This window comes from Haplochromis burtoni, unplaced genomic scaffold (assembly GCF_018398535.1).
Source record: "Haplochromis burtoni strain Fernald_Lab_line unplaced genomic scaffold, NCSU_Asbu1 Contig_111, whole genome shotgun sequence".
Lineage (NCBI taxonomy): Eukaryota > Metazoa > Chordata > Actinopteri > Cichliformes > Cichlidae > Haplochromis > Haplochromis burtoni.
The window spans coordinates 767,816-791,791 of record NW_024582472.1 but is presented as its reverse complement, the minus strand read 5'-3'; the positions used below and the strand labels follow the sequence as shown (position 1 = coordinate 791,791).

General features: G+C 38.7%; 2 protein-coding genes across 2 annotated transcripts in view; both read right to left on the bottom strand.

Annotated features, from left to right (window-relative positions):
• nipsnap1 (nipsnap homolog 1 (C. elegans)) overlaps positions 1 to 5,330 on the bottom strand; it is a 9,636-nt gene extending 4,306 nt beyond the window's left edge. The window contains exons 1-6 of the mRNA XM_005928870.3: positions 5,079 to 5,330; positions 2,658 to 2,785; positions 1,980 to 2,025; positions 1,544 to 1,638; positions 1,149 to 1,219; positions 709 to 849 (exon numbers count right to left, since the gene is read on the bottom strand). Coding sequence (XP_005928932.1) covers positions 709 to 849; positions 1,149 to 1,219; positions 1,544 to 1,638; positions 1,980 to 2,025; positions 2,658 to 2,785; positions 5,079 to 5,125 — 528 coding nt within the window. The 5' untranslated portion in view covers positions 5,126 to 5,330. The remainder of the gene's footprint in view (positions 1 to 708; positions 850 to 1,148; positions 1,220 to 1,543; positions 1,639 to 1,979; positions 2,026 to 2,657; positions 2,786 to 5,078) is intronic.
• A 1,390-nt stretch (positions 5,331 to 6,720) lies between these two features.
• Positions 6,721 to 21,202, bottom strand: lrrc74b (leucine rich repeat containing 74B). The gene is made up of 7 exons (XM_014335686.2): positions 21,052 to 21,202; positions 14,131 to 14,337; positions 11,912 to 12,021; positions 10,762 to 10,877; positions 10,310 to 10,388; positions 7,892 to 7,987; positions 6,721 to 7,809 (listed from the first exon to the last, which is right to left on the bottom strand). The coding sequence occupies exons 1-7, from the start codon at positions 21,200 to 21,202 to the stop codon at positions 7,693 to 7,695; spliced, it is 876 nt and encodes a 291-aa protein (XP_014191172.2). The 3' UTR covers positions 6,721 to 7,692.
• Between the last annotated feature and the right edge of the window lie 2,774 nt (positions 21,203 to 23,976).

Sequence of the window (23,976 nt, the reverse complement as noted above, 5' to 3'; positions counted from 1 at the left end):
TGCACAATCGGTGGCTGACTAAATACTTTTTTGCCCCACTGTATATTATTTCTGTTTGAACAGCACATGAACAGTACACTAATACATCTAGATTTTGCTAAATGTGGACCCTGCCATGCACTTAAAAATAGTATACAACATGCAGATGTGTATATTTTTTGTAATTTTGCCTTTGTAAATCACCACAGGAGATTTCAAATCAAGTAATCAGGATATATCTAAAGATCAGATGTCATGTTCTGCCAGGCCTTTCCTGCTGTCACCTTCATTTGCTTCTTGTTTCTGGGTCTCTCCGTCTTCAGTTCTATCTTCAGTAGATAAAAAGCATGCTTTAGCAGGCCTACATGCCCATATGCAAAATTGCCTCCACCATATTTGACAGACAACGTGGGATGATTTGGATGGTGTCTTTCCTTTTCTACAATTTTATCCTCCAATTATTTTGGGGTAAAATGGGAACAGGCCTCACCTGGTCATAAAACTGCTCGTCAATGAACTGTCCAATTACTTTTGAGCTTCTGAAATGGAAGACTACGTATAAAAATAAAATTGAAGAGGCTCACTCGCTTACTGAACATAAAAGTGACGTTAGGGAAACCCAGAAACAGACTGATTGTTAGTTTTCCTACAAATCAAACAGTATTTATGTTGTATTGGTCACACATGTTCAAGCTATGCATTTTAAAAATGTGTAGCATAAATAGATACCTTAAGGTAATAGGTGCGCATTTCATAGAAGTTTGGTCCTTGTCTGGGAAGGGGTTCATTCCAGAAACTGAACTCCAGAAGAAGTTCATTTCGTCTTGAAAGCAACATTTTGGCCCTTTCCTTCCGAAACTCTAAGTACTCCTAAAAAAGGATAAAATGTTTGTTTATAACACTAAAAAGTGAATATTAATATTATATCTTAAAAATCAAACAAACAAAAAACAGCACCTCTGAAATGCCTTTTCTCCACAGAAACAACACATTAACATTTAAAGAAAATTCTTACTTAAAAAAAAACAACAACAACAACAAGCAAACAAAAAAAACCCAACAAATTAAAACAACAAAATAAGCAATTTTCCCCTGGAAAATCAAAGGCCTTGTATGTATTGTATGCAATGTTGACTGAATAAGAGACGTTTAAAAAGGTCACAGCATGCCTTGTTAGCTCTCAACTTCTGCAGACAATCAGTCAAAGCTGGGTAGCCTCCTCTGTATCGCCACAGATGCACTGCAGAAAAACAACAGCAGATGTCACTGTAGCACTGCATAAGGTCTGATGCCACCCACACAACTAAGAGATAAAGAACCTCCATCACCATGCAATTACTTTTTATAGTTACTGACTGCTTTTTATGTATACAATACACTTAAATGATCACGTTAATTTATCATATATGCAGAAGGTGAAGTGCTGGTTGTGAGTCATCAGGTAGCATCTGTGTGTCTGCAAAGCTTTGCAGAAAGTCAGCCACTGAAATTGTGTTTTATGGGAACTTGATAGAGGAAAGCAGCAGTGATCAGTCAAAGGTGTCTTTTTGCATTTACTGCTTACCAGCCTGATCTTGTTCTCCATACCAGGTATTCCAGCTTCCAACTACCTCACACGGGTAGTCCTGGTCCTCGTGAAGTCTTTTCTGCACTTCAGCCCTAAAGCCAGCAAAAAAAATAATAAAATAAAATACAAGTTAATGAAGGTGTATGCTGTTTGGAAATGCTCTCACTTTAGCTTAAAAACCACCTAGAGGGCAGTCAGGAAGCATAAAAATTCATCCAAGATATAAACTCAGCTGTATCTTCACTTCATTTTTTAAATACATTTATATCATGAAGCTCATCTGATTTTAACTTTGTTCAGACCATATCTTGATTAATTAGTCCAGCACACTTGTCTATTGCACTGCTGAAAGAAATCCAAGGAAAGTAAAGCACTGAAAACGTAACTTGACTGACAGAGATGCAGGAAATATTTCAAATGTATCAGTACATACTCCAGACTGTTGTATGCTTCTAGGCATTCTGGTTTGACGTCATGAACTGAAAAAGAAAAAAGGCAGAGAGAAACCTATCAGAAATGGATGCATTTAAAAAAATAAAAAATAAAAGCAACATTCAAATTCTTCAACAAAGTAATTTCACACTCTGATTCAGCAAAGACTTGATATACAAAACTGATTCACTTGCAATAGGTTATAGGCAACGGCTGATAGAGTGTTCAAATTGAAATCCGGTGTGAAATCCGGTGCGGTGTGATGTACGCAACACAAAAGATCAAAGCCCCGAGAGAATGATAGATTTCTGTTCGAGAGACAGAAACTGTTACGTCTGCAGACTAAAAGAAAACCAGACAAATTGTTCAGATGTCACTAAAGTTTACAGGCATGAGACATCATCTTATCTTAGAATTACTTGTTGCTGTCAGTGTTTTGTGTATGCATAAGCTGTTGCAGAGGAGCCCCATTTTCATCTCTCATGTTGTTTTCAGTTTTCTCTGAGGTCATATGGCCTTCCATTTAAATGATTTATTTCACTTTTGAGACATATACAGGATCCATGTCACAATAATGTGATGCAAGTGTATCGCAGGCACTTGTCTTTGGCCTTCTGTAACCCAACACTTAAAGAAACTAAACCCTTGCTTTTATGTAAGTAAAAAGGTGTAGGCCTACATTGAATCTTATACAAGTTGCTGGTCTCCTTCTTTGAAAGCAGGTTGGAGTGAGCATCTTTCCTGGCATCGACTTTGTGCACAAATAAGGATCGGAACCAGCCTTTGTCGCTGCTCTCTGAAAACCTCCTACACAGAAACAAGATGAAAGAAAGTTTCACAAAAGCTCGGAGCAAAAACATAAAAACCCAGAAGTTGTCAATATAAAAAAGAAAAACTTAAAAAGGAACATGGAGATGTGCATGACATATGGGCTAAAAGATAGTCATGCTAATATTCTTTGATATGAAAAATATGCATACTGTATGAGTGAGTGGGCTGAATGCTACAGCTTGTGTCTTCAACCATAAAACCTTTTTATTTCACCCACTCTGGAGTGGATAAAGGGGGAATATTATTCACTTTACAACTATTGGAACTATCCAAGAGGCTCCAAATGGTATTTGAATATTAACCTAGCAGTTTCTTGCCCCACATAGCAGAGAAGTAAAACTTCAATCTGTCAAGTGTTAAAGCTGTACTTTTAGAAGGTGTTCCAATGAAAAGAAGAGAAGTACAGGTGATATGAATTATTCCAAACAGTAAAACAGCAGTTTCATTAAGAAAAGTGACAGTAAAATTGACAAACATACTTAAACTCAGCTACATTTGAAATTCAGGGACCTTTGTAATTCTTTTTAAAACTCCCAATTTTAATACAATGTCACATTAACCTCAAATCCTGGATTTGCCTCATACTGTATGGCTGGTGTATCCCCACTAATGGATTAGGAAGCCATATTATGTTTCAAGTTAGTACTTGCAAAGTCATCTGCTGAGTCTTTTGCTTTGTTTTGTCATTCTAAAGTCCTAAAACTTTCAAGGTCAGTGGGACGTTTCTTTTAATAACCCCATGGGCCAATGGCTTTAATTGGAAGCTATAATTAAAAATGCATTTCCCATGGCACCCTATCAACAATAACAAAGCATATAATAAGCCAAAGACTTGTTTTCTGAATAACATTTCAGTCAGTGCCAGAGCAAATGCGTACTGGATGGAGGCACAAAAAAATATGGTAACCCGTTGACCCACTTTGTGTGGAACTGCACAACATTTTCATCCCTTGTTCCCCATCCCACATAGTGAGACAACATTTTCATTGGCTCTAAAATCAATACCGCAGGACAGATCATTTCTAAAATCTGGCTGTTATTGAATGGTTCTGATGAAAGGCCGTCATCATGGGTCTTGTGGAGGTGTGTTACCTAAGGTAGAAACTTGTTAGTAGCCACAAAGTTTTGATGGATAAGGCTGAAAAATGGCCAAGAATAAAAAGAAATCCAATTATAATGTTAAATGAAATATTTTAATCATATGCTAAAGATAAGTTGACCAATCCCACAAAACTACATGTGGTAAAAACATTGTGTTTGTGTGAGACAATGTGGGGCATGCCAGAAATGTTGGGGAAACTTAAACAATTTAAACATGCAATCAAGTGTGTAGGTTACCAGCTTAGCTTTTAGCATGTATACGCTGAATAAATTATATTTAAATGCAAACTTTCCTACTTCATTCTAAGTAAATACAATAGAGGATTAAAGCTGAAGTTTGTTCTTACGTCTCGTGCTTTATATACTCCTGTGTTCTCTTTTATTTCAATAGCTATTTAGCTGCTGTTCTATCTGGTAATGATCATTGGATTTCAATAGGGATGATATTCATAGGTTAGCTTAAGTTTTTGAGCAATATCTGACCATTTTAGCCAATTATGACACACAGATGCTGTGTCACAACACGCTATATTTTCCCTTGTTTAAAAAAAATAAAAAATAAAAAAAATCCAAAATTGCATCCAGACAAAAACTGTATTTACCAGAATAAACTGTCACTTTATTTTCTTTGAGGTACTTTCCACCATATTTACCAAAATCAGCAAAGCTTAGGATTTCTCAGTGGGGCACTGGCTCAATGTGTGGGACAATGGATTAAAAAGAAAAAGAAAAGAAAAGGGGAGAGCTGTGCTGTCCAACATAAACAGAGACATCTGATCATCCTACTCTCAGATGAGTACGTGTCATACACAATATGCTATCGGCCCCATGTTCAGTTTGTTGGGACCCAGTTATCCTAGTGGTGGTTACGTAACCCTATAGAGGCAAAAAAAAAGTTCAGACAGGACAAAGTTCAGAGGTCCTCCAAGTGATCAAACCATGTTTGAAAAACATAAACGTATCATAGGAACATAATGTAGAGATACAATATATCCATATGCAATATGTCTGAAAACATAAAAGATATTGAATTGCGAAAAATAATGTTTAACCGTTTGCCATTTGCTGCTTTAACAATTCATTTATTTAAATGGGTCCACGTGTTTTCCTATATCTGCAAAAACTGGTTTACCTGCTGGTTCCGTGCAGATTGACAGAAATAGCTTACCTGTACAGCAAATATCCTTTAGCCTGAACAGACCTAGTTGTCGCCATGTTCTTCTTTCCAGCAAAAAGTTTCTTTAACACGCAAACAACTTGTGCTGGTTAATGTTTACCTCTGTGTGTGTGTGTGTGTGTGTGATGTGACCGCTAGTCACGTTAAAGCTACTGAGTCAGCTAGCCACAGACTGAAAAACGCACGTGAAAGAGCGAGCCAGTGCACATGCACAATCGATCAGACCCAATTAGTTGATCCTACGTCACACGCTACGTTTTTAATCCAAAAGATCAGTGGTTTATCTAATATCCAGTAGATCAGCGTATGTTGTGCTTTAAATGATATATGCGTTTAAATGAAGAACTAAACGCATACAATAAAACTATAGTCACAAGTTAATAATTATAGAGGTACTTATCTTCCCTGTATTTCAGGATTATTAAAAATGAAATATACATTACACCAGCCACTTTGTTTGGTACACCTTGACGGTATCACACAGTTGCTGCAGATTTATCGGCTGCACATGGGTAATGTGGACCTACTGATCCCCCAAGTCTCAAAGGTGCTCTGGATTGAGATGTGGTGATTGTAGAAGCCTTTTGAGTACAGTGAAGTCACTATCATGTTCAAGAAACCAGTTTGAGATTATATAAAGTTTGTAATATTTTACATTGTTCTGCTGGAAGCAGCCATCAGAAGACGGGTACACTGTGGTCATAAATTAGGATGACCAACCCTCCACTTTTTTTGCACTTGTTGACTTGTAAAAGCCTATATGACATTTTTTATTTCACCATTCACATAACAGCACAGAGAAGGCATTGTTTAAATATGTTAAAGTTTTCTTTAAGCAAACAGTATTCTTAAAGTTCTTCGTGACTGGGCCAAGTGTCCTCTTTTTTGGAAATCAAAATATGGTCACCCTACATAAATGCATGAACATGGTCAGCAACAATAGCCCGTGTGGTTTTTGGGAGTCTTTTCCACCAGCTGGTGCTCATTTGGAAATAAGGGGTCCAGATCTTCCACAACACTGCCACCAGCCTGAACCGTTGATATAAGGCAGGATTGCTTTCATGTTGCATATGCCACACTCTCAGACCAGACAATGTCTTTCTGATCTTTAGTTCAATTTTGGTGTTTAGTTTTGTGTTTTCAGGAATGGCATCTGGTGAGGTCATCTGCTGCTGTAGTCCATAAAGTTTAACTTGTTATGCAATTCTTAGACGCTCTTCTGCATAGCTCAGTTTTATGGTTTTTTCCCCCAAGAGAACTGATGCTCATGAGACGTTTTCTCTTTTTCTTGACCATTCTTTCTGAAATCCTTAGGTTATACAGAAAAGTTCCAGTGTAGTTTCTAGTCTGTCTGGCACCAACAACCATACCACGTTCAAAAACACTTAAATCCCCATTCTTTTTCATCCTGTTGGTTGGTTTGATCCTCACCAGGTCATCTAGACCATGTCTACATAGCTAAGTGTTGCCATGTAGTTGGTGAGCAACTGAACAGGTGCACCTAAAAAACTGTAAAGAGGTTGAAACTCCTGTAGCAACTTGTTGTATGAAGAACAACTTTATTATTTATGGGTTTCTGTCTGTGACCCCCAACAAAAGCTTCAATCTCTAGACTATCGCTCCTCTCCATGTACTTTGGAAGGAGGTGAAGTTGTGCCAGTAAGTGTTTATCACATATGCAATAGTTCTACTGATTTCAAAATCATTTTATGTTGTATGGAAGAGATGCATGCAGCCAAATGATCAGAGGGTTTAATGCGTTCTATGATACAGTACATATGTAACTAAAGTAGTAATAGTAATAAGTATTGATTATTTGTTAATGAAAAAATATGCAAATGTAGTCGTAAGATGACCCAAATCCCTACAAGCTATTAAAAAGCCCCAAAATAAACCAATTAGTTGTCAAATGTATTCAAATGCATATACATTACATATTACATACAGTGTTCTGAAATAAAATAACTTGGCTTAAGATCATTTAGTGGTGTGTGGGAGAGATACATGCATACAAATGACAGCTCACTGTATGTATCTAACACAGCTCGAGTTGTCCTGCCTCAGTAAACAGGTCTCTTATCTAATAGTGGACTGTTCTTTCAAAGCTGGTTTTTCTATTAGACTAGTCATGCAGTACTTAAATCCTTTTTGTGCAACCCACTTTCACTTCTTTTCATACACAATACAGTGCTCTCTGATCCTCTCCATCATTCTACCCACTGACATTATATAACATCAAATCAGATCATATCTAAAAAGAATCATACTCAATACCTCTATTTTATGCCTATTTTCTATGACTTCATCAAATAAATTTGTTTTAAACACTACACACATGGTGTTTCTACTGGAAAATGAGCATCTGAATTGCCTTTATTTTCAATTGATTGGGTATTTAAGAAGTTTTATTTATTCACAGTGCATTTTATTCAGAAGGATATGCTCTCATGGCTCTTTAACAACAAAAAAAGACATCTTTTTAAAAGTTATATTTTTGCAGGCATGCATCCTTTGGTTTATCTGTTGATGAAAACGTCCATAGGGCTTTGACAAGATTTCTTCCATCTTTGCTGGCATAAAAGTACAGCAATTACAGTAACACTTTTCAAGCTTTTGCTTTGCTGAATGTGCCAAAGCGGCCCCCATGATTTACTCTAAGCGCAGGGAATATTTCTTTCACTGCTGTATACAAGTCGTCAAAATCCCGGCTTACTGTGATGTCCTAGAGAAAGTGATACACAGAGGAACTAGTGAATAAGAGAACACTTGGAAAAAATGTCAAGGACCTAAGACGTGTGACTTACTGAAAAGTCTAAAGTCTCCAAGGCTGAATCTGGGTTGTCCTGTACAGATTTAAGGATCCCATAGCACCCAGCATTCAGGATGGGGTTCCTACCAATCTGGTTACACACAGTACACAAGAAAAAACAGCAAAAATTGTTATGTTCCGGATAGGCAAGTGATGAAGAACCTTCCTATTATTGACTTTAAAAAATATTTCTACCCTTCATATCATCATATCTCCTCAGTGAAGCTATGTACAAAAAATAGTTCATCGTGTTTTCTTATTCTGGTGGAGATTTAAATGCCAAAATTGGTACACTTCTCACATCTGTTCAGCTCCCGTGAAGTTAGTCAATTAACTTAGCCAAGTCCAGCCAAGAGCACTTATGAAATTCAATAATTAACTAGTTGAATGCAATTTTTTTTGTAAAAATGATAATTAGCTGTTTATGTGGGTTCTGGGAAGGAACCAATAACTTCCTGGAGTCTTTGCTGTTATACCGCTTAATGCCAAGAAAGCTGTACTTGTAATTCCCATAAAACTGGAAACTGTTTTTCCTTACGCTTTAGTTTTTCTACAGATTAGACAAACTACAACACGTCAGACAGTGTTAGGCAGACTGTGTAATCACAGAGCCACTATTTTTCAGTGTTTATACTCCACTAAACTAACCAGCTGGTAGAGGTAGACATTCATTTATATCTATGGTATTTCCCCAAATGCCAACTTATTCCTTTATTCCTGGGATGGTTTTGGTCTATTATTATTTTAATTCAAAATTTGCATTATGTAATTCTCCAGAGTCAATCTAAACAATATACAAGGAAAAATACAGCTGAAATAATAGAAGCAGATACAAATTCACCTTCTTAACACACACACACACACACACACACACACACACACACACACACACACACACACACACACACCTCTTTTTAAATGATGACTAAAAGTTTGGAGTCAGTTCGCTCATGAGAAACCAGCATTTCAAATAATGAAGTCAGTATAGGTCCAAACACAATTCCAAAATGAAAATGTTAACAGAAAGAAAATAAAACAGAGAGCAAAAAATGTAATGAAATGTAAAAATGTCATAAACTCATATTTTATTCACAGTAGAAGATAGAAAACAATTCAAATGCTTAAACCAAGACATTTTACTATTTCATGAAGAATATTATGCCATTTTTAATTCAGCAACACGTCTCCAAAGAGGAGTAACAAAAGGCTAAAAAAATAGCTTACTAGAAAGAAACATCTGGAAAAACTGAGTACAGGTCAGGAAAATGATTAGGTATGAAAAGAGTATCTTAGAGCAGCACTGCCTTTAAAAACAGACAGGGTGTCTATCAGGGAAACTGAACTAAGGAACACTTCCAGAATTCTGTGACCACAGTTCGCCGTGCCATCCACAAATGCAGGTTAAAGCTCTGTGATGCAAAGATATGTGAACATTATCCAGAAATGCCATCTTCTGTCAGCCAAAGCTAATTTAAAATGGACTGAGGCAAAGTGGAAAACTGTTCTGTGGTTAGACAAGTCAAAATTTGAAACTCATTGTGGAAACCATGGGCCCTGCATCCTCCAGATTAAAGAGGAGAGGGACTGTCTGACTTATTATCAAAACTTAGTTTAAAATCCTGCATACCTCTGATGGTATGGGGGTATATCAATGCCTATGGAAATTGCAGCTCGTGCCTCTGGAAAGGAATCATCAAGACTGAAACAGATTTTATATATTGGGCAAAATATGCTGCCATCCAAACAACATCTTTTTTAAGAAGGTCTGAAAAAGACAATGCTAAAAACAATACACTGCAGCTATCAAAACAATTGCTTCTTAGAAAGAGAGTACACGTGCTTAAATGTCCTGCCGGCAGCACAGACTTTTCACCACCTGAAAGCATTATAAGCTGAAAAAATAAAAAACAATGACAAAGACCACCCAGGACTACTATTTCAGCTATATTCACAATTGGGTTAGTGTGCTATCATATTAAAAGAAGCAACTGCTGCTATTGTTGCTTAGTCTGAGTTTCTCACAATGATTTTATTATTTTATTGTGAAGCTTTATGCTTTCACACACAGTATAATTTGTTTCAGGAATATTTGGATGCTTCTCATATCAAAGAATTTTCAGTTGATTAATCTTCAAGGATTGTTCATTAGTTTGCGTACATTTTAAAACTTGCATATGCTATGAAAAATTTCGAACACAGGAGCGTACAAGCAGTCAGTATCCGACTGGCAGAATTTAACTCAATTTAGCATGTTCTCTATAACTTTTTCAGTCAGCTGAGCTGAGCACCTGACAATTCAGCTTGAGCATTTACATTAAAATGAAGTACACTGATCCATTTATTTATCCTATTTTATCCACTGATGCCCCCCATTGCTCGTGAAGCTAGAACCAATCTCTTTTCAGCAGCTTACATTCAGGGATTTGATTGTCTTGTTTACTTTGAGGCCCATGGCGAGGTGGATCGCTCCTTCAGGGGGTATTCGGTTGTTACTGTGGCGAGAAACAAAAGCAGAAAACAAGCGTGTGTGTTGGAGTGTGAGGGAAGCAATCATAAAGTGTTACTTTTTTAAATGGCATTATTCATCCAAGTGAATTTGTAAAGAAAGCTCTGTTTTACTAAAAAAGTTAAGCAAACGGCAGAGGAAACTGGATTATTTGATTTCTTTCTTTAAGAAAAAGGGTAATCACCATTTAAGATCGATTAGAATCAGTCTGGAAGAGTAGTTTGAACTCGCCAGGAAGTTTATAAACAATGTGAAAGATAAGATTGTGAATTCTAATTTGTGAAAATGATCATGGCTTGAGCTCTCAATTTCTACTCACTAATCTGATCATTCGATAGTAACACAACAAAGACACATACCTGATATTTAACTCTTCTAAAACATTGTTCTCTTTAAGAGCCTGTCCTAAAGCACTGGCTCCTTCTTTCCCAAAGCCATTAAATGACAGATCCAGCATTCTAAGAAAAACATTTTCCTGAAACACAGAAAAGAATGTATCAATACTTAAAGGGACAACTTGAACAAGTTCTCTAACAAGATTAAATCTCAACAAAAGAAATATCTTACTTTAAAAATGACAGTGAAGTATGGATTCTGAATTAAAAATCCCTGCCAGGGTGTGAATCAATCACACCTGCCAGTGATCAGGGTCCACTTGGCCATGTTGGTCAATAAGATAGGGAAAGGAAAACTACTGTATAGCTTCTCTTGCAGTGAGATGCTTGATGAATACCTGCCTGGGGGGCTGCTTCACAAAGCAGGATAAGGGAGTCAGCCAAGATATGAGATGTCGTCTGCAATTAGCAATTACCATATTATTAATCTTAATAGGTTTTGATGTCAGTGTAGCATCATTATGATGTTGTTATAATTCTTTTACCAGATAAGTATCCCTGGTTTGGGAGTTTCCACTCCACTTAGCCAAAATTTCAGTCATTATCAGTTTAGATAAACAAATTGCTTTATGTATAAATATTGTCAAAGGTGGGTGGCCAAAGGTACAGTTCACAAACCTTTTTCTTTTTTTGTACTTTCCTTTTATTGGATTCCCAATTTTTCAGTTCAAGGCCATTTTAAAGAGGGACTTACTTTCATGTTTTGTGTTTTTTTGTTTTTTACTGGTTTCATTGGTTACAAATGCAGATATGAGGAAGTTATATAAAGCCTTTCATAGCTTTAGGGGAAGTTGTGCAAAATCTGATGTAACTGGGATGTGGAGTTAGAAAATGGAGGGTTACTAGATTCAAGTATACATTTTTTGGTTATGCACATGAAGTTAAATATTTTTACTTGACTGGTAAATTATTTATGCCTAACACCAGATGTGATATTTTTAGCCACTTTCATTTGACATACCGCTATTTTAACTTAGGATAATTTGTTATTTGATGGCTTCAACTAATCAATGTACTTTAGTCTTATTTTTCACTGTACCATTAGATCTTCTTTGTCTTGCATAAGGTCAGAAAGCTAATCTAGGGTTTACACATTCATGTCCAAGTGTATTACCCCAAGACCATTGGCCAGCATTACTGCTCCTTTTTGTCGAATGCAATTCCATGCCAGGTTTAGCGATCTCAGCCCGGTGTTCTCAGACAGAGCATCTCCCAGGTATTCCCCTTGTGAAAATAGAAAATGAACATAAGAATAATTCAGGGCAATCTGATAAAATAAATAGTTGCATTATTGCATTTTTAAAACAATGAAATGTACTCATCCTCATATAAAGGCTTGTTTAGAAATAGTGAGTCTGTTTATTCATTATTCATGAATAATTATAATGTGTATCTAATGTAATATATTAGATACACATTATATAATATAATATAATGTGTAAAAATGGTAACAAGATAGTTTAGACATGTTTATGAATTATTATACATAATCAGACAAACGTTTTTTTTTTTTTTTTTTTTAAACTCTGCTCTTCAAAGCACTGTATCATCTCCACTATATTCCCTTAACGCTTTACTGAGTGACGACTATAGAGATAACTATCTTGGACAAAAATATATACCCCTCATCATGTCACTGACATTTTCCATAAATATAAAAAACTGCATGACACTCGGTGGTTAATAATCACTCAAGATAATGTGCTCAGCTGGAAAAGCCATAATGCCATAGCATGAATGTCAGTGTGTTTGACTGGTACACTTTTGGTACATGCTAGAGTGCGCTTAAAACGCATAAAAATGTACTTTGACATATCAGCAGACGCATTGAGGAATACAGAATAGAGCATGTGGGGATGAATCATAGCGATAAGATTTGGTGGTGTCCCCTTTCCCTCATGTAGATTTATTTTCAATTATCTATATCAGATGCTCAGTGCTCTGGTCTGCCATTCTTCCACAAGGTGCCTGTCACAAAGCTCATCCGCATGATAATTGAAAGAGGTTTTAATGAAGGCGAAATGTGCTTGACCTTTGAATGCCACAATCTGCTGCTGCATGCTGTCTTATGACTGCTTGGAGATAAGGCTGCACCATTATGGCAAAATCTTTTATGACAGCAGAACCCCTCTCCCACCCCCCTTCTGCTTACATGCTTACATACAGTATAGTCCTAATGTTAAATAAATCTGCAGTAATAGTCACTTCACAGGCCTTTATTGTACATTAATTATAAATGGAAAAGAGAGCAAAGATAGCATATATGATGACTTCAGCAGCTATTGGCATATTGAAAATAATCATTGATGGTATCCAACCAATTTATGGGTGTGCTGATACAAAGGCCGATATTACTACTTGCTGATCTACAGATATCAGTATTTATAACGTGTGATTAAAAAAAAGTAAGTAAGTAGTGGGAGAAACATTCTTTAGCCATGTTATGAGTATTGGCATTACATAGTTTGTCCAACAGAGGGCACTCTAGACAAATAACTATAGATAACAAATGCTAGGAAATCTGTTTATGTTTTGTGTGTCTGAAAGAAAAACGAATACTGGCTAATATGTATGTACAATTTTCTGTATTGTTATCTCTTGGCCTTAAAAATCCTATATCAATTTTGTTCTACTCATTTATGTACAGATAAAAAAGAAAAGTAAACACAGAATAACGTTGATTTTAGGCAATAAAATCCTTAAATAAATTATTTTGCTTGTCTTTAAAAACTATCTTCAAAAGATGGAAAGGGAAACTATGCACCAATGAGTGTATTTAAATAGTTGTGTGCCTTATATTTTCAATGGTTTTATCTACACTGTAAGTGAAATTACAGGACAATTATATAGGAAATTATAGTAGTCTACACTAATATTTTGGACTGTGCTCTCCAGTTTGCCCAGTTAACCCTTTAATCCTATCTGGCTAACCAAAATTAAAACTAGCAGATACACCTTAGGCCAACATTAGTAATGGATCTTGTCTGTGCCTTCTAATCTCTGCTGCTGGTTTCTCGTGGAAATCAGGAAATCAGAGGGCAGATTTTTTTAAAGGCCCAAATTAAGATGAAAAGCAAAGAAAAAGAATTTACATCCTATTCCCCACACTGCCTTAATGTCTTTTGCGATTTATTGATGCAACATATAATTTCTGGGTCCTGAAGTTCAGTTATCTGGTGCTGTTAATGGAAAATATGTGAAAAACTGTATCTCTTGCACAAATCTTTAATATCATCTTAATAAAAACTGGAGTCATGGGTACTGTTTCAATCTTTGAAAGGCTACAGCCTTATAGAAACTATGAGACCTTTACAAAACTAATTACTTTGCTACCTGCACTCTCCCCCAGAGCATTGTAGCTGAGGTCGAGGTGCTGTAGTTTGGTGTTGGTGATCAGCGCTGGGCAGAGGTGTTCAGTGGACCGGTCTGTGAAATGGTTTCCTGACAGAATGAGTCTCACCAGGGTGCTGTTCTCTTTAAGCATACCAGCTATGGCTTTGGCTCCATAAACCTCTAGATTGTTATTGGACAGGTCCACCTCTGGGATTGACACACAAATTGAAACATCATGCAAGGTGAAAAGAGACCAATAAAAGTGGCAAGTAAACTAAACACAAGAAGGTTCCAAAAAGACCAAATAGCACTCTCAAAATGTTTTTGAGCATTTGGTAATTGTCATTATTGCAGTACAGTATTTCACAAAAAAAGATGAATCATTTCCTCTGCTTTATTTTTTCTGAATTTCACATATTTCTCACATACTGTCTCTATTTTTGGAGTAAATTTCCTTTGGGAGGAGGTAGAGGAAAATTCAGTTTAAATGCGATAGGTTTAGCTGGGGAGTGCATTTGATAAAGCTTTTGAATCTGAAAAATAAATCACTGTTTTTAGATACTGTCTTATCACTACTACAGCAATGTGTCTGAAATGACCTTCCTAGCTATTGCATACTATTTAAGTTAATCAACTAATTTTTAAATTAAAAATGAATTAAGTTGGATTTTTTGATGGCTTATCACCATCTGAAAACACAAAACACAAAAGTAACTGAGAAATGATGCATTTAGTATATAGTGACAATGTGCATTTCAACTGCAGCAAATCAACTGGACCAGCAATTTGGTTCACGATTACAGGCATTCCTATCCCCCCCGAAACTGAATTATAACTTCTTCTCCTGATCCCTAATATTTTATCTAGCACCAGCAGCAGCTGCAACATGCTTTGGCTTTTACTGAAACAGACTGGATAGACTGCTCTAATGATGAATCCCAATAAGCTAGTTTTCTTCAAGCACCACCCTTAGGTCAACATTTGTGTCTCTCAGTAAAACATTTTGTAAGTGTGCACATTTATAGACATTCACGCTGACCTCCACCATTATCTTGTATTGAGTGATACCTTCACTTTTTATAAGTCATCAGGTCAAACGTTCTGTTTAAACCAGTTTTATACTTACAACAATTCTGCCAGCCTCAACAGAAAAAGATTATCTTTATCGTTCACATAAACATGATAAAGTGGTCAATGGAGATTGATAGCCTGCTGATGATAACAGCATGGTATCACTGGCTTCAGTGTTTTTCAGTAAACATGACTCATTTACTTTTCATATCCATCTAAAGATTAATTGGGCTTGTTTTTTGTTTTAATCTTGTGAACACATGACTATTAAACCTCCAATCTATAGTACATCCATGTAGTCCTGCTCCCATTCAATCCAGGCCTGGAGAAGGTCCTTAGGAAGGTTGGGGTCATCCCAGTCAGTCCGTGAAGCCCACATCTGCTGAACGATAAGCTTAGCTCTTGTGGTGTATGGCACAATGTAGCCAAGTCAGTCATACTGACTCGCTAAAACCTTGTAGACTGTGCGCAGGGTCACTTGAGGATGGTCAACAGTGTGGAGCTTGTAGTACAGCCTGTCTGATGAGCAGTGCCAATGGAGCCCCAGTGCAGCTTCTTTCTGATCAGGTTTGCCATGTGTGATCCAGAGCTCAGCGCTGTCTGATCTAAGCTCTGGGGGCAGGTGGCTGATGATTGAGGGCTGGTTACTGGCCCATTGTCTTAACTCAAAACCTCCATCAGCCAGAAGCTTCTGTAGTTTCTCCACAAGTACTTTAGCTTCTACCTCTGTCGCCAAGCTCCGGAGGCAGTTGTCGACATAGAATGATTGCATCACAGTCTCACGGACGTCTTCCCCAAAGATAGCGCAGCAGGGGCTACATGTGGTGCCGAAAGGGAGTACTCTCCACTCCTATACAAAAGGGGGGTCGTCACGTTTACAGTCCCGCCAGAGGAATCGGAGGAGTGGCTGGTCTTCTTTTAGTAGGCGGACCTGATGGAACATCCTACGGATGTCGCTGCTGAAGGCGACGGGGTGCTGTCGAAACCTCAAAAGCACTGCCAGGAGGGTTGGCCCCAAAGTAGGTCCAGGGAGGAGATGGTCATTGAGGCTCTGCCCCTGGAACTGGAATGAGCAATTGAACACAACTCGATTCTTGCCGTTATGCTGCACCATGTGGTGTGGGATATATCAGCTAGCAGGAGTGTTGTCAGCTCCAGGCTCAAGCTTGACAACAAAACCTTCACGTTGTAGTCTCTGAATCTCAGTTGTGTAGCAAAGGACCTTCTCTGATGACTTTAACAACCTCCGCTCTGTGTTGCGGAGCAGAGGGAGTACTGCCTCCTTTGGCGCAGACAGGGTAGGCATGTCAGGAGCTCGTAGGAGTGGTGTTGCATACCGTTGAACTCCCCCAATCTCTACCCTCTCTGTTTTAGTCTCGAGAAGCTTAATACCGTCTTGGTCTTGTTGTGACCATGATGCTGACTTTGGTACTGCGCCAGGGTAGCACATCCATTTGCCAAAGTCTTTCTACATCTCGCAGCAGGTCTACACCTGGGGACTGACAGGTGGTGAAGTAGCACTGCTGCTCTCTCAACTGCTGCACTACACCTTGAGTTGGCCCACGTAAAGTCCAGCCAAGGCGTGTCTCGACACCTGCAGGCCCACCTGGGGGGCTGAGTCGGACTGGCTCCACTGGGGTGACCAAATGCGGGTGGTCTGATCCTATTAGCAACACTGGTTTAGCGTTGTCAATTTCTTGCAGCGCCAGACCCCTGAAATGATGATATTTCCGCTTAAGGGCATCCACTGGGTGAGTGTGCTCTGCTAGCCCAAGTGTCTTGGCTGTGAAAGCTCGGTTGATTTTGAAGGTCCGTCTTGGCTGGGAGGCAGGAGAAATGCTGAAGGAGACAGCCTCCCCTTGGAGGACATGGATATCTTGTCTCACAGTTCTCAGCGGTAATTCTTCAGGCTGCCCCTTTAACCCTAACTGCTGCGCAGTGGTGCTGAGAAGGATGGTCCGCTCAGACCCGTCATCCAAGACAGCATAAGTCTCTAGGACTCGATCGCCATTCCTCAGTAAAACTGATTTTCAATAGGACTTTACATCCTCCTAGTGGTTTGTCAATGTACAACTCTTCCTCTCCCACTCGTGTAGTACCTGAGCCTGTTGTTGCAGAAGAGGCCTGGGCGCCTTGCACATTTTTAGCGGACCTGTCATTGAGTTTGTGGAGGACAAGGAGATGTTGTTGGTTGCATGTCTTACAGCACATCTTTAGATCGCATTCTGCAGCATGGTGGGTCCTCCCACAGCACCAGCACCGGTTGTTACTCTTGATCCAGTGATGCCTTTGTGCTTTGTGTAGCTGTCTGAAATTTGAGCAGTTGTTTAAAGAGTGATCGACGCTGTTGCAATAAGGACAATACTTCTTCCCATTGTGTTTGGCTGCTGCCACTGTTGGAGCGGCACCAGATTCTTGGGGCTCAGTGTTCAACAGTATTGTGGTTGTCTTACCGGTAAACTTCCTCCGGTCCTCTGCCATCAGAAACGTTGCTCTCTTTGAGCTGAACCATGCCATGTCGACTTGTACCTGTAGCTCATATTCAAGCCAGTGTGAGAAGTCAGTCAGTGTAGGTATGGGGATGGTTTGAAGATGAATATATCGACGGAAGCTGGACCTCAAATCATGCGGCAGTTTTTCAAGCAACCTTGACACGTGGGACCCAAATTCCAGCTCCACAATTTCTTTCCTTCCTAATTGTGCAAGCATGCTGACCAGGGAGCCTACCTTTAGTGCAAACATCCTGAAGGTCTTGGTATCTCCTGACATAACAGGTGGCCCGTCCATTAACTCTGCTATACGCTGGAGTGCCAGTTGATGCGGCTGTCCATACTCCTGGTTGAGGGCATCCATTGTGTTGGTATAAGTGTGCCTAGAATGGCTATAGGAGTCAGCAATAAGCAGGGCCTCCTCCAGCTTAAGATGGTCTACCAGTATTTGGAATTTAAACCGTTCTGTTGCGTCAGCTGGGAGGATATTTTTTTCCAATGCGATCCTCAGCCTTGCAAGCTCTTGTGGATTTTGGTGTACAAAATATGGGATTGTAGGTGCTGACCCCCTATAATAGCGCTCCTGACCCCCCACCGAGCTCGGCTGTCGGGATCTAGAGTACGAATAGTACTCCGAGTGCGCAGGTCTTGGAGGGGCCTGGTAATGCGACCCATACTCTTGATGGGGGCAATCCCAACCTCCAGTTGGCAGCTCTGGGAAACGGTAATAATCCCTGTCCAAACTGCGAGGGTGACACGATGATGCTGCATGCTGTTTTCTCTCTGACAAGGTGAAACCCTCAGGTGAGTAATCACAACTTCTTCGTCGAGAGTGCTGGGTGTCCAATACCGATGCTGCCATCCTCTTCGAGAGACGGGTAAGATGTCTGGAATGAACAGCGTACCTTTCGAGAGAATGCCGGCGTGTTGCTATATGTTCTTAAGGGTGCTGACAAGCTGAATCTGGCTGCCTAACAGGTTCCCGCAGAGCCCCCTCATTTGGCATTGTCATATCAAGTCCTGGGAGAATGTGTCCCTTAACTCCTTGGATTGAAGCTGCATGCAGTTTCTTGCCACCATCAGACTCTGCTCCACTGTGATGGCCAGGACTGGCCTGCCGATCCAGCTTGGCAGACTGGTCTCTTCGCTTGAACTGTTGAGGAGGTCGTGTATCACATGCACTCTGCAACTGAGTAATAACACTGCTGAGGTGGTTGAGTTGCTCACCTAACTGCTCTGTCTCATTTGTAGCCTGGGGGTGAAGCTGGCCCATTCTCTGGTCACTTTTCTTAGCCAGCTCTGCATTCTACAATCGCAACTGGTCCAATGCTTCCAGCAAGGCTTTCTGCTCGCTTCTCAATCTATTATTCTCCTGCTGCAACATTTCGGTGTCCTCTTCCCATCGATCCCTGGTGTCCCATCCAGACTGGAAACTATCCTGAGTGACCGGAGATTCAGACCGAGGAGATCCATGAGCCCCACCAGGCTCCTCCTCATGTCTCCGACGTGGCGGGGGAGTGTGTGCTGATCTGGGAAGTGATGATCTCCCCCGGGGGAGATAGTCACTCCTCGAAGATGGGCAGGAAGAGCCTGGTGTCTCCTGGCATGCTGTTCTTCCATACTTTTATTACAGGGATCAGATCCGGCTCCGAGGACCACTTGTTATAGCGGACGCCCTGGACCACTATCTCTGAAACGTGATTCGGTACTGTTCCCTGGTAATAAAATCCGGTCAGAGACGGGGAATGATGTCAGAGTGGAAGAACTTTATTTGCCACGAGCCCACATCGAACACACACACTCTCTGGCAAGTAAGGATGTGGTTACTTGCCCGCCTTAGTCCGATTCAACTCAAGTCCATAACTTGCCTGCAGCAGCGTTACTCTCCGACTACACTTTTAATTGCCACAGCAAGGAGAGAATGGGTGAGCATTGTGATTGGCTGTTGGCCCCTGGGGGAATCATGCTCCTCCCATGCAAGTAACGCATGCCCTGGCCCAAGGACTCTTTAACAGAGGCCATAAGAAGATAATTTGTAACATTCACTAAAGCTCTTTCTGTACTGTGATGAGCTCTGAAGCCTGACTAAAACTCTTTCAATTAACCATTCCTCAACCGATGATCAGTTAGCTTTTTTACAACTACTCTACTATTTCTGAGAGAATAAGAATGTTGGAGCTTGGCTTATAATTAGCTTTTTAAATAGTGGTTTATTAACTACTGCCATCTTAAAGGCCCGTGATATGTAGCTTAATAGAGACATATTTAAGATTGAAGCATTAAAGGTTAATGGTAGGACTTCTTTGAACACTCTTGTAGGAATGGAATCTAAAAAAACACATTGATGATTTGGAGGAATTACTGAAGCCAACTCAAATGTTCTTATTTTTTCAATCAATGATGAAGATGTTCTAGCTTTGTGGATTTTTTATTTATTTATTTTTATAGAGCAACAAACTATTTGCTAAATGATGATCTTCTAAATTGGTGAGACAATTTCCACTCCAGCTTACAAGTTATCTCTTTTATGGTGCATTTTTGAGAGTTATACCAGAGAATCAAATACTTGTGATTTGATGCTTTTTCATTTTCTACTGTATCTGGAATCATATACAGTGAAGATGTAAATTTATTAATGAGATAATCAACCTTTGTGGGGGTAAAGTTCAGGTAGCTGGTCTGCAGTATGTTGACACATAGCATTGAAGAAGATAACAATGGAGGAATATTCGTAAACTAGTTACTGCACTTTCAGTAATACTGTGATGAAATATATTCCCCACTGCGGTGTGATCCATTATTGTAAATTTAAATGTTGTTAGGAACTGATCAGACAAAATGTGGAAATTATCAGACAAATATATAATATGTTATAAAAATAAAAAATACATAAAAACAACGTGACATTCCTGAGTTAAAACTTGATTAGCTGTGTTGTCTCTAATATGTGACTGTGTGCATCTGAAGTTGTTTGCACAAGATCTTATTATAAATTGCAACAAAGTAACATGTTCCTACAGGAAATTGAAATTTCTTGCACAGTATAATGATTTGTTCTTACAATTATCTTGTGTACAGGATAAATTTCACCTTATGGGACTTTAAGGCTTCGGTATAATGATATGTAGAGGAACCATATATAGGTGTTCCTCTCCTTACAGTGTTCTCATGTTCCAAACTGCACATACAACTAGTGCAATATGAGAAAGAACAGATAGAAACTTGAGATGGTAAGTGTTTTATATTTATTGGCGGAACATGTTGAATATGTTGATGTTGGGGTCCCACCTTTGCCATTAAAAAGTACAAAGAAAAAAAGAACACAACGTGTTGAGTCCACAGTAAATCACAGTAAAACCACCTGTAATGTAGCAATTTCCTTTTAACATCTCAGCTATAGCAGCTCCACCCATGCCTTCCATCCAATTATCTCGCAGGTTCAGCCGCAGTATTGAAGTGTTGGTTACCAGGGGAACCGCCAGTGCTTTGGTGCCCTGAAAGTACACAACCATACCCCCCCCCCAACCCATCCTCAAAGTGAATTTCTTCTGTTTGTTCACAGCAGTATATATTCTTATCTGCATTCCTGTTAAAAGATGTACTCACACAGGTGGGCAGAGAGAGAGAGGGGAATATTAAACCTGTACAAGACAAATGAAGCAGAAGGGAGCGATGTGGAGGCGTAGGTCAGAAATGAAACTCACAGCACATGAAAATTATTGTTTCTAGCATGGCTAATGAGAAAGTTGAGTGCATGAAGCCTTAATTGAGTCGACTTGATGATAAATAGGACAGAATCTGCCTCATCGGGGTATAGCACGTTTAAATGCAAGCAAAGTAAATTTCTGTAAGATTTAAAAAGCGTATCAATTTCCTAGACATAAAACAGATAACCTTTGGAAGTCACACTTTTTGATTTTACCTTTTGTGTTTGACAGATAAAGACATATTTAAAATCCAATTTAATCTGTCTGAATGATGTTCCTGGTGCTGGAACCTACGGAATGAGCTGGTTAAGGAATGAATTTATCTTTTATAACTTTCATTTACACCATTATAGAGCAGTGCAAGCCTGTAAAAATGTCAAACTGTGCAGCAGCTGAAAGCCCCTGCCTGACCAGTTTCAGTTTTGGAAAGAATGTATTCATCCCTCAGTCGGATATGTAAAACCAAAGAGGTATTTTACACTGATTACTATGAAAAAAAGGACAATAATTAGTATCGATTACTAGGGATAGATAGGGGTCATAATTGACAAAAATACAATTTTAAATTTTGTTTTGTTTAATGTTTTGTGCTTCTTCTTTTTTTAAATGAGTATATTGTAAGAATAATAGAGAAACCTTAATGATGTGTATATGTATGGAAATGTTAATGTTTAATACAAAATGTAGTGCAAATCTGTTTATTTCAGGTTGTGACACTATAATAATCTTGTCTCTAATGTTTAGCAGGACCATGTAATTAAATAGGTTTTCTCTATCAGCATAGATCAATAGAATGAAAATAGAAGAACAGAAGCTTGTTTTCTTAAGAGGTGAAATACTGGAGTAAGTATTGGTGAGGTCTATATAACAGACTACAGCATCAAAGCTATGTATCCACAAAATGAAAACAACTGACAGGTAAGTCATAACATTGATTATCTTGTTACAAACGGAACTGTCAAATGCTGTCAACAACAAGTACTGTAGAGGGGATGCAGGAAAAGCGTAATGGGGCTTTAGGATAAAATGTGACAATTAACAATACCGCTTGCTGCATAAATCAAATGTATGGAGATCATGTAGGAAAAGCAATATTAGTGTTAATGTGTTTTGAGTAGATTTGGTACATGTTTTAAGGTAAAAATCCTGATAGCATATTTTATTATCTCATCTAAAAATCCATTACTGCAACTTTAATGGTCATTACCACTAGCTAAGACAAGAAAAACATCACAGTGAAATGCAAATCCTGCTTGTTTGATAAGTATCTGTTAGCTGCAAAGAACTTTACCACAAATTTGACCAAGGACGCTTGCAAACTTTGCACATTAGGTTTACAAAATAGTGGAGAGAAGACAAATCAACAATACCTAGCTTTAAGGCTGGCTAAAGCTCTTGCTCTTCAAATTAATAAGCAACATCTAAATCAACTATCATCTACAGCTACATCATCTTGTTCAAAAAATCTAAGCTGCAGTCAGTGCATGGAAATGAAAATGATCTAAACAATGCAATGGTGTTTATTTGTTTGTGTTTTTCTCACCAAGAAGCAATAGCTTACTTTATTAATAAAACTTACAATGTAGCATCACTACTACTGCTACCACAGTGAACCTTTGAAGTTTTGATTGCCTCGGTTGGTTTAAAGTATTTTGTTGGGAGGAGGATCAGCACAATAGGAGACAGATGATTGAGTGTTGGGGATGATCCATTTATGTTCCGTGTCCTTGGAAAAGAACTGAAATCTTTGAATCTCGCTCTGCGCTGGACTTGGACACAGAACTGACTACTAGTGATCTCATGATCATCTATCCTGAAGGAGCCATGTGACTTTGAATTAGTAACACTGAGTAAAAGCCTGGATTAATCTAAAATACTGTTACAAGATAATCATTTTGAACATGCCTAGCTGGTACTCACACGCATGTTTTCACATGCATGTGAGGACCTTTGCACAGTTGGTTCATTTCAAATATCCTCCATCAGGTGAAACTGATCTGATGAGTGAGCCAGGGAGAGAAAAGGGAGATATTCTTCCATTCTACACAAAAAGAGAAGGATTGTGGGGGTGGGCCTGAACCTTCTGTATCAGTTTTTAATACAGCATGACCTCAGTTTTATAATGGTGTCATCATTTTCTTTGGTACCTAACCCTCAATAGCTTGAAAATCATCTCTTTAAAGTCTGTTTAAAGCCAGAAAGAAATATGTTGAATGATGTGTTGACTTTTTAACACCAGATAAAAATGTTTTCAGTGACCCTGATAAGGTTAAAAACTGTGAAAAAAATTAGCTGTATTGTCTGCTTTGAAATGTTCCAGGCATATCTGCTGAGGGTGTAGATTGACAGGTCTAATAAATGAAATGCACTAAGGGAGAAATCATAAAGTGCTGCAAAGACTATATTAATTAAACAAAGTGTGGCTGTTTCTCTGGTGCGGTCTGTTTGGAACAAAACTCTAAAACTACTTGAATTTATTAAACTAAATTTTAAATTTCTAACTTCTAACTACTTAGATTACTCAATTATTGAAATAGCCCCCCCCCCCCTTTTTTTTTTTTTAAATAAGGTTTGGTTTC